The sequence below is a fragment of the Chiloscyllium plagiosum genome, unplaced genomic scaffold (assembly GCF_037043375.1).
Source record: "Chiloscyllium plagiosum isolate Xiang-an unplaced genomic scaffold, Cpla_swu_hap1 HiC_scaffold_12, whole genome shotgun sequence".
NCBI classification, from domain to species: Eukaryota; Metazoa; Chordata; class Chondrichthyes; order Orectolobiformes; family Hemiscylliidae; genus Chiloscyllium; species Chiloscyllium plagiosum.
In genome coordinates, this window is record NW_028270150.1 from 45,646,316 (window position 1) to 45,659,156 (window position 12,841).

Below are 12,841 nucleotides of genomic sequence, written 5' to 3' on the forward strand. Positions count from 1 at the left end.
AAAGCAACTGAAATGCCACAGGAGGAACATTCTAGATTACTTCCTGACTGTGTAGTGTTATGATCTCATGCTTACAAATACTTCCTCTTTCTTTCTAGTCTATCAAAAAGGGAGACAAATGTAGAAATAATGTTATTTGACACTATTTTCAAAAACATAAGTAAAAAGGGAGAAGGTAAAGAGAATGAGACTGACATATTTAGCCCATCTTCTTTCATAGAAATGTAACAGATGAATCCTGATTAAAGTGACCTATTGAAATTTTGTGAGCTGCTCATAAAATACTCAGATGGAGCAACCACCTGGTGTACCACTGCCCATGGGCTGCCATTTGAGGTGGTTTCCATTTACTCATTAACACATTGTCTTCTAAACATTAACATCCATGTATTGGTTCTAATTCACAGTTACACAGTAGGTGAAATTTACACATATACACACTTATATCTGTGGAGAGTATTCTAGAGAGGAGGAAACAGCATCACATGCATCATGGTAATTTGCTAAAGCAATACTAATGATAGGCAGGAAAGTCAAAACATATATACATTTGCAGAAAGTTTAAGTACAGAGCAAAATAAAAATCAAGAGTGATTCAAAGGTGAATCAGAAATTGAAATTTCTAATATTGACCTTCCAGTAATTAGATTGGACAATAAAGAGGTGCTTGAAAAGTAGGAAGAAATATTTTGCTGTCTCCCAGAAAGCAGAAGTGATGTGCAAAAGCTATTACATACTCAAACTAATTTATGTAAATAGGTATAAAAAGACATTGTTGGCTATATATAATGTTAATATAAGGGATGTTTCAACCATAAAACGACATACTTATAGACTCAACCCAGAGAAGTTAACCAAAGTGACAGAACAGATTAAGTTCATGATAGACAATGAGATCATTGAACAGAGTTAGAGAGTTGGAAATTAACCATTGTGATTGTGCCGAACCAGATAGATCACTATTGTGCATATTACAGTATGGTATTAATGTGGTAACAAAGCAGATTCAATTGGAGGATTAAATTGAGGGGATTAGACAAGCAGTTTGTTACAAAAATTCTTTTGCTAAAAGGATATTGGCAAGTTCCATTTACTAATAAGCCAAAGAAATATCAGCTTTTACATTTGTAACCTCAAAGTTTGTGAGAAGATTTGTAGCTCAGATGCTCGTTGTTGTGGTTCTGTTTGCCGAACTGGGAATTTGTGTTGCAGACGTTTCGTCCCCTGTCTAGGTGACATCCTCAGTGCTTGAGAGCCTCCTGTGAAGCGTTTCTGTGATCTTTCCTCCGGCATTTATAGTGGTTTGCCTCTGCCGCTTCCGGTTGTCAGTTCCAGCTGTCGGTGTATTGGGTCCAGGTCGATGTGCTTATTGATTGAATCTGTAGATGAGTGCCATGCCTCTAGGAATTCCCTGACTGTCCTCTGTTTGGCTTGTCCTATAATAGTAGTGTTGTCCCAGTCGAACTCATGTTGCTTGTCATCTGCATGTGTGGCTACTAAGGATAGCTGGTTGTGTCGTTTCGTGGCTAGTTGGTGTTCATGGATGCGGATCGTTAGCTGTCTTCCTGTTTGTCCTATGTAGTGTTTTGTGCAGTCCTTGCATGGGATTTTGTAAACTACATTGGTTTTGCTCATGCTGGGCAAAATAGTATCACTACCAGGGACACCATCACACAAACTGGCTAAAGAACTATAGCAGAAACTGAAACACCTGATCAGCAGATCCAGACACTCTATACAGTCAACACAGGAATTCTTGGACATCATCAGAAATATACACATGGACAAGGAAGAAACTATGGTCTCATTCGATGTAACGGCACTGTTCACCTCAATCGACAAAACCCTAGCCAGAGAAACAATAGCCAACCTGCTGGACATACAGAACAGACAACAGGACGGTGAACCTATCAGCAAAGACGGCATACTCAAACTACTGGGCTTGTGTCTCACAACACACTTCACATTCAACAACCAAATATATGAACAAATCAACGGCACACCCATGGGCTCACCCATCTCTGGACTCATAGCAGAAGCAGTAATGCAAAGGTTAGAACAAACAGTCTTACCGCAAATTTAACCCAAACTCTGGGTCAGATATGTGGATGACACCTTTATAATTATTAAAAACAGAAATAGAGAACACACACCGGATCATCAACACCACACTCACAGGAATCCGATTCACGAGAGAGGGAAAAAAGGACAACCAAATCCCATTCCTAGACGTGATGGTACAGAGAACACCGAACGGAGAATTCACCACAAAGGTATACAGGAAAGCCACACACACAGACCAAGTCCTGAACTACGAAAGCAACCACCCCAACACACACAAAAGAAGTTGCATCCAGACACTGTTCAAAAGTGCCAAAACACACTGCAATACACCAGAACTGCAAAAAGAGGAAGAAGAACATCTATACAATGTATTCACCAAAAACGGATACCGCACATTTTCATCAACAGATGCCTAAGGGAAAGACAACGGAACAAGGACATGCCGCAACCTAAAGGACTAGCCACACTACCATACATCAAGAGCATTTCCAAACTGACAACCAGACTACTGCGACCACTAGGACTCATAACAGCACACAAACCAACAGCCACTCTCAGACAACTCACCAGAACGAAGGACCCGATACCCAGCATGAGCAAAACCAATGTAGTGTACAATATCCCATGCAAGGACTGCACAAAACACTACATAGGACAAACAGGAAGACAGCTGACGATTCGCATCCATGAACACCAACTAGCCACGAAACGACACAACCAGCTATCCTTAGTAGCCACACATGCAGATGACAAGCAACATGAGTTCGACTGGGACAAGCCAAACAGAGGACAGTCAGGGAATTCCTAGAGGCATGGCACTCATCCACAGATTCAATCAATAAGCACATCGACCTTGACCCAATATACCGACCACTGCAGCGGACAGCTGGAACTGACAACCGGAGGAAAGATCACAGAAACGATTCACAGGAGGCTCCCAAGCACTGAGGATGTCACCTAGACAGGGGACGAAATGTCTACAACACAAATTCCCAGCTCGGCGAACAGAAGCAAAACATTTGTAACCTCAATGTAAAGTCATGTTCTTTGCAATTAAAAATGCATCAGAAACAGTTTTGCAAATAAACCAACGGGAGGAGCACTTAGAACACTTGAACAAACTGTTCGATTGATTACCAAGAGCCAATTTTATCATAAATGTCCCGAAACGTAAATTTGCCAAAGCAAGGGAAGAAAAAGAAGGCTGAGGAAATGGAGGAGAATTTCTTTTCACCCAGAATGTGCTGGGAGTTTGGAACTTAATGCCAGAACAAATGATTGCGATATTTAGATATTCACTTCAATTGCTATTACCTCCAAAGCTATGGGCCAAGACCTGGAAAATGGGATTATTGTAGTCATATCTTTGTTGTCTGGTGCAGACATGATGGGCCAAATGTCCTTTCTCTGTGCTATAAAAGTCTGTGTGTTTCTGGAAGTGGATTATTTGGGCTATGATGCAGGAAAAGACCAAGTTGCACCCAGAAAAGCAAAAATAAGTGCCATCTTGGATTTCTGCTCTCAACATCAAGCTCTTCCCCAGTAATCCTTTGGGATTTTCCTAACTTTGTCAATGCACGCATTGTTCAGTGACTGGGAAGACTGCATCCATTATTTATTTTCATTTCACGTTTTGAATTTCAAGAATGGTATCAGATTGTCTGGACTTTATTCATTTGCATGTAAGTAAGACCTTTGTTTTTAAAAAAGGCCTGCAGCTGAATAGTTCAATGCTTTTAAAGTTAAGGGTGGAAGACAGAAAGAAATATTTTGAAACTTGAATTTTGTGTTTTCCCATTTATACAGTGTAATGTTCTTTAGTTAAAGTACAAATTGCAAAGTAAAATTTATGATCTATCAAGCCAGCTTTCACTCCAGTCGGTGACTTGTATTACTATAAGCTGGGATCATAATGTTTGTGTGGAAAGTGATGTTACTGCAGGGTTGTGTAATCAAGATGGTATGCAAGCACCAGTGACCACTCTCAGATCTGTTCACACTAATTTAAGCTGAAGCATTTTTTAGCCATAAGTATTCAGCCTCCATTTGGTCTTTAATCATAGAAATCATGGAATCCCGACAATATGGAAAGAGGCCATTTGGCCCATCAAGTGTGCACCAACCCTCTAAAGAGCATCCCACCCAGACTCCACCCTCTACCCTATCCCCTGTAACCTTGCATTTGCCATGGCTAAGCCACCAAGCCTACACATCCTGGACATTATGGAGCAGTTTAGCATAGCTTAAAATGTGTTGCTGGAAATGCGCAGCAGGTCAGGCAGCATCCAAGGAGCAGGAGAATCGACATTTCAGGCATGAGACCTCATGCCCGAAACGTCGATTTTCCTGCTCCTTGAATGCTGCCTGACATGCTGCGCATTTCCAGCAACACATTTTCAGCTCTGATCTCCAGCATCTGCAGTCCTCACTTTCTCCTAGCAGTGTAGCATAGTCAATCCACCTAACTTGCACATCCTTGGATTGTGGGAGGAAACAAGAGCACCCGGAGGAAACCCACGCAGACATGGGTGATTTTGTGGAGTTTGCATGTTCTATCCGAGGTTGTGTCTAGGATCCCTGTCTAGTGCTAGAACTTCTGAGAAGCACCAATAGAACAAAGATCACCACATGGAATCTCCAAACCTTTGTCCTTCAAGAGAGTCTATAATGCTGAGGTAAGCAATCAACAAGAGACTGAAAGAAGGTGAAATTAATGCACAACTATAAAGACGTGGATTAATCAAGGGTTTGCTATGAACTTATAAAGAAAGATTCTGCTAGTTATTTCAGTGATTTGGAAAAATTATAATTAATGTTGACTACATGGATTTTTGGAAGACATTTTAAACATTTCACAAGATATTTAGGCACATGATATTAAAAGTATAATAAGTAAATTGATGGACGGATAGTTGTCGACAAAACTAAATGGTAGAACTAAATCAAAAAGATTGGAGGGATGCACGCTCTATTAGGTCCAGGTATCTCTTCTTTTTCCACTCATGAAAGATTTGTGAAATATTTGGACATAACACAAGAAAAATTACAATTTTTATTGATACCAAATTAGGAACACAACAAACAGACATCAAAGCTTCTGCTCCAATCCAGTGCTTAGATGATCAAGGAGACGAAGTAGGCCATTCAGCATCAAGTTTGCTCCACCATTCAATATGAACATGACTATTCTAGTAAAGAGACTGAGGTGCAAATATAATTGTTATCAAAAAGTGTAAATGCTAGTAGAAGAGCCCAGAAAATTATATACATAGACACGTAAATTAGAAAAGCAAGAAAATTATGCTGACCGATCATGGACTCTATCCATCAAAATGACTTCTTCAGGCCCCAAGATCAAATTGAAGTTGGTGAAGACTGCTTTAAGTAGGGTTCTATCACAGCATTTACTTATGCAGTAAATTACTGAAACCCTGTCATGATCATTTTGTTCACTTACTTCTTGTGGAATATAGATAAAGCAATGTTGCTTCTGCAGCTATAATTGCTTCCTCAAGGTGATGAACTAACTTAGACAATTATATAATTGTTTCAGCAAAGAGCTGAAGTTAACTAAAACTTGCATACTAAGGTGAAGCTATATGAAGGGAATACATAATTGCTTCTGCAAGGTTATGAACTAACTTACACAATTGTATAATTGTTTCAGCAAAGAGCTGAGTTAGCTAAAACTTGCATTCAAAAGTTAAGATTATGACAAGCAACAATGGAATATGTTATGGACAAGTAGATAAGGAGGAAAAAGAACACTGAGCCATGCCAGCTCAGCAGATTGCCCTCACATATGCACCAGAACAAGCCAAGTTAGTTGCATATAAGGGATAAAGCAAACAAGATTAAGGGGTGCCAGGCTTAGAGTAGTGGGAGAAGTAAACAAGGGTGGAGTGCAGCTAGATAGGGGCAGAATACAATAAGGAATAGTGATAGGTTTGACACGTAATATGCTAGGCCAATGAAGTAAATGGGGAAGTACCTAGAGAGATTCAATTAAACTGTATAAATTGTGAAGTAATTCTTGGATTGGTGTGCCTACTTGTTAGCCACTCGTCTTGCAAGTACGTTTCAATAAAATTCGCTGCTTCAGAATTTGACTTGGACTGAAATTTATTGATACGTGAGCTTTGTTTCTCGTAATCTCAAATTCCAATTTTATCATGTTTAAAAATACAGGACTTCTAAACTGTTTTGCTAAATGATAGCAACCTTATTCAGCTCTGATGTTGAAAAGATCTTTTATTAAAATCAAAACATTTCAAAGTTACAGTTGCTGAATATATACAAAATGCTGATGGGATCCATCACATTCATTTGAAACATTCAATTGAATAAAGCATCCAATGGAGGAGATTTGTATGTACAGTGCAATCAAGTAATTGGTCACTCATGACACAATCGTACAACTGCAATTGTTAAAAACACAAAACATCAACAAGAATTACAGGCGCAATACAGGAATTTCTATTTAATCAAATATTTAATAAAAAATTACTTATCTTCAATGTTCGGCAACACTCACTGGAGTTTTCAATTTCAGCGTTAGTGTAGAATGGGTGATAACAGATTAATCACCTGTTGGATGCCCCATTTGATTTTTTTCTTGCTTTTAATATCAATGAAAAGGAAAACTGGGCAAGATGTGTAATAGACAATCAGACTGATAACAGTCATTCCACCCCCATCAAAACTAGAAGTTTGAGGAAATTTCTTCAAAATTATCTTATCTTAACAACTCAGTTGAAAGTATGAGAATTGTACAATTTAAAATGCAAGATAATGAAGGAAGACATGCGATTCAATGTTTTATCAATTAAACTTAAATGGCTTGTCAGAAAGCCTTGATATTGGTTACAAAATTAATTTCCTATTAAATATTTATAATGCCTGTTCAATATATTATGAATTTAGATCTCACTTTTGGGGACAGAACATTAATAGTTTCTCCCTCTGACAGACAAAAATCAAATCCCCTATGGCTTAGTAACATCGGGTTGACAAAACTATTAGTGTGTTTAAACATTGGAAATGGGTTACTGAAGATGAACAAAAACAGCAAATAATTTTCTACCTGATGGCAGTTAGCCAAGTTGTGATGCAACAAGAAGAATTTAAATAAAAACTAGTTTTTTTTTAAGCTTGTTGCACAGTCCCGAAAACTCCGGGTCATTTCCAGGCTAATTTTATCTGGAAAGAAAGTTTCATGTGCACCTTTCTGCAGTCAAAACATTAATTTGTGTGCTTCCTCAGATGCTGACTAGCTCACTTTCTGTTTGTAGCACTTTCTGATTTACACTTCATTTCTTTTATGTACCAAGTTTCAACTTTGCAATAACTTACAACTCAAAGCAGAAGCATTCATTTACAACCAAAATCCCGAATTGTGTATTTGAATTGATTTGCATTGGTTCATTTATTATGCACATATAAATTTGGCATTATTCTCAACGGCCAGCAGCCTGCAGGTAATCTGTAAAAGGGAAGAAGAAAAAAAAAGACGAAAGCTGTTCTCTCAGCAGGAGGGCTGACAAGTAGTACAACAAAGAGAAATGTATAAGGACGAATACACAGTCACACAGCTGGGGATAACTTAATGCTTCACTGCAGAAGATCATAATAAATCTGAGGTTTCTTTGTTTCAGTTCGGAATTGTTCTACCTTCATTCCAACTCGGAAAAGAATTGCTTCATCCCACCATTTACCCATAATCTGAAAGGAAACATTAAGAGTAATTAAAGTGCCAATTTCTTTTTATGGCAGACAATGTGATTAAATTGTAGTAGTGTGGCAATTGCAGAGCACAAAAGGCTGGGAACACAAGATAGAGTTGGATATGGTCATCACATTATCTAGCAATCAAAGGCCTCTGTTAACAATTAATGGATACAAATACGACGTACAATAAGGAAAAAAAAATCACTTGTACTGATTTCAACCATTTCATAGATTGTATTGTATTTTTCAGCTTATGCTAATACGGAGTCTGTCCCAACTCACACTGATTGACCCCAATTACAGCGTATTCTAAATCATTCTGGTTCATTACATTTCATGTACTATAGACTATAGCTTCACTTTTGCATAATGGAGTCTTCCACAATTGTTCAGCAACTACAGTCATATCATGTATCTTTAATTTAATCAAAGCATTGCCTTCAAATCAGACATAGTGAGAAATGTTTACCTCATTTGTTCACAATAAAATTTCTGGGTATCTGCATTAACTGACAGAATTCAGCATTACCTGAAGGCTTATGGGTAGCCTGGAGGAGCTGTATCCAACAGGGACTACAAGAGAAGGAATTCCTGTCAAATTTGCAAGCTGCATATATCTGAGATGAAAATAAAAAAATCAACCAGTTAGGTTAAGAATTTTCACAGCTAAAACTAATGTTTATCGGATTCTGGTATGTTTGTTTATCCAGTCATGAAGGCCTCCTACTTATTTATCTTCCTGTTGGTACATCAGCAACTTTATTACCCAGTGTTCCCTAATATCTCCCTATATACATCCCTAGGGCAGCATGGTGGTCTCACAGCACCAGGGACTCAAGTTCAATTCCAGCCTTGGGTGACTGTCTGTGTGGAATTTGCACGTTCTCCCTGAGTTTGCATGGGTTTCCTGTGGGTGCTCTGGTCTCCTTCTCTCGTCCAAAGATGTGCAGAATTGGCCATACTAAAAAAAAATTGCCCCATCGTATCCAGGGAGATTTAGGCTCATTGGATTGGCCACAGTAAATGTGGAGCTACGGGGATAGAATGGGATGCTCTTTCGAGGGTTACTACAGACAGAATGGGCCAAATGGTCTCTATCTGCACTGTAGGGATTTGCTGATTATTTGGCTGAGTGTCACAGTCCATTATTTTAATTATTCCATGAAGTGCCTTGTGATGTTCTATTACTTTAAAAGGCACATACAAATCCAAAATTGTTGTGGAAAAAAAAAAGATTCTGCCGTGAACAAAGACATCAAAGGTACTGTTGAAGGTGATTAGTAAATGCAGAGGTACCATCCTGAATTAAACACTTGAGGATAGGAAGTCTTGAGTTTGAAAGTGTCATATTTACTGACTTGAAGTCAGCAATAGGGAAATGTTCCAGTGGAAAGAAAGAAGATAACAGGGAAGAAAGAACATGTGGGTGATGTGGGAAGTTAGACCTAGCCTGGAGGGGAATCTGCTATGGTTGAGAGAATTCAAATGGAAAGTGGATCTTAGGGATGTCAATTAATTTAGAAAAAAGTGACAGCACAAGGGGAACGGAGTTAGAAATTATCGGACGATGAATCATTCAGTATAGAGGCTGAGGTGGGTGGCAGGGGGTGGGGAAAGGAAAAAAAATGGGAAGAAGCTTACTGACAAGTAAGTGTTAAATGTTTTCACAAATTCAGATCTCACTATTTGATGTTTACGAAGCACAATAACAATATTGGAAGCTGGGCTACTGAGCTGAAAATGTGTTGCTGGAAAAGCGCAGCAGGTCAGACAGCATCCAAGGAGCAGGAGAATCGACGTTTCGGGCTGGAGCCCTTCTTCAGGGCTCACTACCTGGGAAGGTAGTGGAGACTGGAAACGTTAAAACTTTTTAAAAATATTTGGATTAGTACTTCAAAATCATAACATTCAAGGATATGGGACAAGTGCAGGAAATTGGCATTAGTGCACTTTTAATGGTAGTTATGTCAGTGTAGACTGGACAGGCTGAAGGTCCTTTTCCGCACTGTATGAATCTATAAAAGCAGGCCTCCGGCCAGTCCACTTCTACAGTTACATTCCTCCTACACTGCACCACAGTTTGCAAAACTGAACCTATCTTGTACACGTTTCTCAAAGACAAAAACATGGTGCGAATGTGGGTTGAAGGTTGGCTCAACTGCTCCAAGCCGTAAGACAAGCCAATCTGTGTCTTCCCAGTCTGAAACAAAAAAGATTCATGCCCATATTTTCAATTTTTTATTTAAATACAGCCAGTATTTCATTGTAGAACGTGGCAGGATCAAGAGACCATTTGATGTTCTTGTATTTTACTTGATATTCCTCACTCAAAAATAAGAGATTCAAAACCTCCTCATTCTTACCTTACTGTGCGGAACATGGATTGAAAATCACTGCACCCTGTGACGAAGTCAGAAGGTTCAGAATGTAGAGCAATACAGGCTATAGCTAGGGGCATAAATAAGAACAATATAAACATATAGCACTGAACGCATCAGGCTACGCCATAAATCACATGGAGACTGGATGCTATACAATTGGTGGCAATTTTGCTATTACTTCTTATTATGTACATATTTTTAGCAAATCTTTAGCTATGTTTGCCGAGTATAAACATTCACTCAATTTTAGTCCAGGGATTAGCCTCATTCACCTGAATAGATAAAATGCCTGTGATTAATTTTATCAAGTAATTCAGGATACCATCAAAATGAAAACTCCTGCCTTGGATATCACACTGAAGTTCAGCTACTATTTTACATCTCCAAAATCGCCAAAGTAATAATTAAACACAATAGTTGCTGTTGTTGCCTGTGCTAACTTTCTCACACACAGCACCCCCCTCATTCCTTCTGACAAATGCATACATATTAAAAGATCAACCCACAGCATTCTTATATATTTCTGAGACTGTGATAATCATAGTCTCACTCTACTGAACACAATGTCTATTCCTAAAATATTAAAGAATATTTATTTTGTTCCAATAGAACACTATAATTAAATACATGATCTATCATGAAATTACTCCTTTGTTGGTGGAATTTGAATCAGAATGAAGAACCAGATGAGTTAAGTCCATAAGAAATAGGAACAGGAGTTCGGCCCCTCAAGCCTGCTCTGCCATTCAACAGGATCATGGCTGATCGGACATTCCTCACATCCACTGTGCTGCATTTTTCCTGTTGCCAAACACTTATTTTTTTCTTTCTTAAGTCTTTTTATTTGTTCTTAATCTAGATTATTTCAGCTTTCATTTTAGACCATGGCCACATCCTAATGTTTCAGTATTTGGAAAGGATCTATCCCAAAAATTAAAATCACAATGGCTGCTCTTCATTTTCCCCAGAGTGATCTCTGGTCTTCCCACAGATCCATTCATCATCACGTTCTGTTTTCTTGTCTAAATGCTGTCTGTTGGTGACATCATCCAAAAGTAGAGTGTTAGCTTCCATGTAGATGCTGATGATACCCAGGTCTAACCCATCATCTCCACATTGCTCAACTCCTCCAATGTCAGTAAATTAAGTCTGTTTATCTGACATGCTATGCCAAATGAACAGAAGTAATTAATTAGCCATAGTCCAAAAAGGACCATAGGCATCTTGTAAATATCCTCCAATTAAATATTGGAAAGATTTAAAGCCATTGTTTTCAGTCCCCACTCTAAAATCTGATCAGTACCCACCAATTCCATCTCTCTCCCTGGCAACAGATTGAGATTAATCTAGTCTATTTACAACCTCAATATCGCATTTGATCCTAAGACGAGGTTTGGATCTGATACTTCTGCAATCACCAAGACTATCTATCTCCATGTCAGCAATATTATTCAATTCTTCCCCTCTTTCAGTTCACAACTTCCCTCTATATTATTTGAATTTAGAGAAGAACATGGCAAATGTTATTAAATTCATCCTAAACACTTCAGCCTTTTGTCTGTGTCTTTATTTTTATAAAGTCAGAATGGAAATCCTCCACTGTGCTCTTTCTATCCATCTCAATTAACAATATGTAAATTAGTATTTCGAAATTCCACACAACTTAAAAAAGATTGTAACCAGGAAATAGCATATTAGAATCCAGACTAAGAGATGTAGGTAATTAAACAATCATTAATGTAATAGATATTACAGGTTCATTCCAATTAATAACTTGTGAACATTGTTTAAAAATTGATTATAAAATAAATATGTGCTATTGGGAAGGGCTGCTCTTAATGCAGTTAATTTATTATTTGATAAATCAGGAGACTAAGATCTATTGGTGATGACAGGATAAAAGATACACAAGTTAACAGAAACATTGATTTCAACTTCATTTGAGGTGCCCCCGTTTGAATACTGTGTGTCAAAGTGGCTCATGAAGACAAATTTGGATATTTGTGGATTACAGAATCTATATTAAAATAACCCGCACATACCTAATTTAGAACATTAGTATGTTTAACACTGCATTAGACAAAAGTATAATTTTACCTGGTGTGATGATGCATTGCACATCATTAAAGATTTCTTTTAAGAACTGCATAGTCCGTGATCGCTGCCGATTAGCCTGTGTAGACACAAGAAGAAATTTAGAGCTTAAGAGAACGTCCTTTTCCAAAAGTGAAAATGCACATCAGAAAGCTGCAGAAGGAATAAATAGATGTGGTATGATGTGAACAGAAAGCACCCCTTATTCCTCTTTCACACATTTCCAATCCATTCTGAAAAGTATTACGCACTTCCAATTATATAATTCTCTGGTGTTATAGCTGCATTGTAAGGTTTACATGCAGATGCAAGGATGTGAGCTTTTTAAATATGAAGTTATGTCAGCAAAGGAACTGAGCAGAAATTGATTGAGCGATTGTTACTTAGTAGCCAGAAAGAGAAAGATGGACATCTCATCATTCAAAGAACCAACCCCAACAGCAGAAAGCAAGCAGTGATGTAGTTGCAATTACATACTTCAGGGAAACAGCTCCCTCGAAGAAGAAAAAAAAATGGATGGGGGAGGAGGAAGTGGAAATAAGCAAAATATTAACTATGTAAGCAAGATTTATATC

General features: G+C 38.2%; 1 protein-coding gene across 1 annotated transcript in view; it reads right to left on the reverse strand.

The window, feature by feature from the left end:
• Positions 1-6,297: 6,297 nt before the first annotated feature.
• Positions 6,298-12,841, reverse strand: part of LOC122555216 (uncharacterized) — a 49,051-nt gene continuing 42,507 nt past the window's right edge. Inside the window, exons 17-20 of the mRNA XM_043700980.2 lie at positions 12,270-12,345; positions 10,155-10,239; positions 8,321-8,408; positions 6,298-7,785 (exon numbers count right to left, since the gene is read on the reverse strand). Of these exons, the coding sequence (XP_043556915.1) occupies positions 7,675-7,785; positions 8,321-8,408; positions 10,155-10,239; positions 12,270-12,345 (360 nt within the window). The 3' untranslated portion in view covers positions 6,298-7,674. The remainder of the gene's footprint in view (positions 7,786-8,320; positions 8,409-10,154; positions 10,240-12,269; positions 12,346-12,841) is intronic.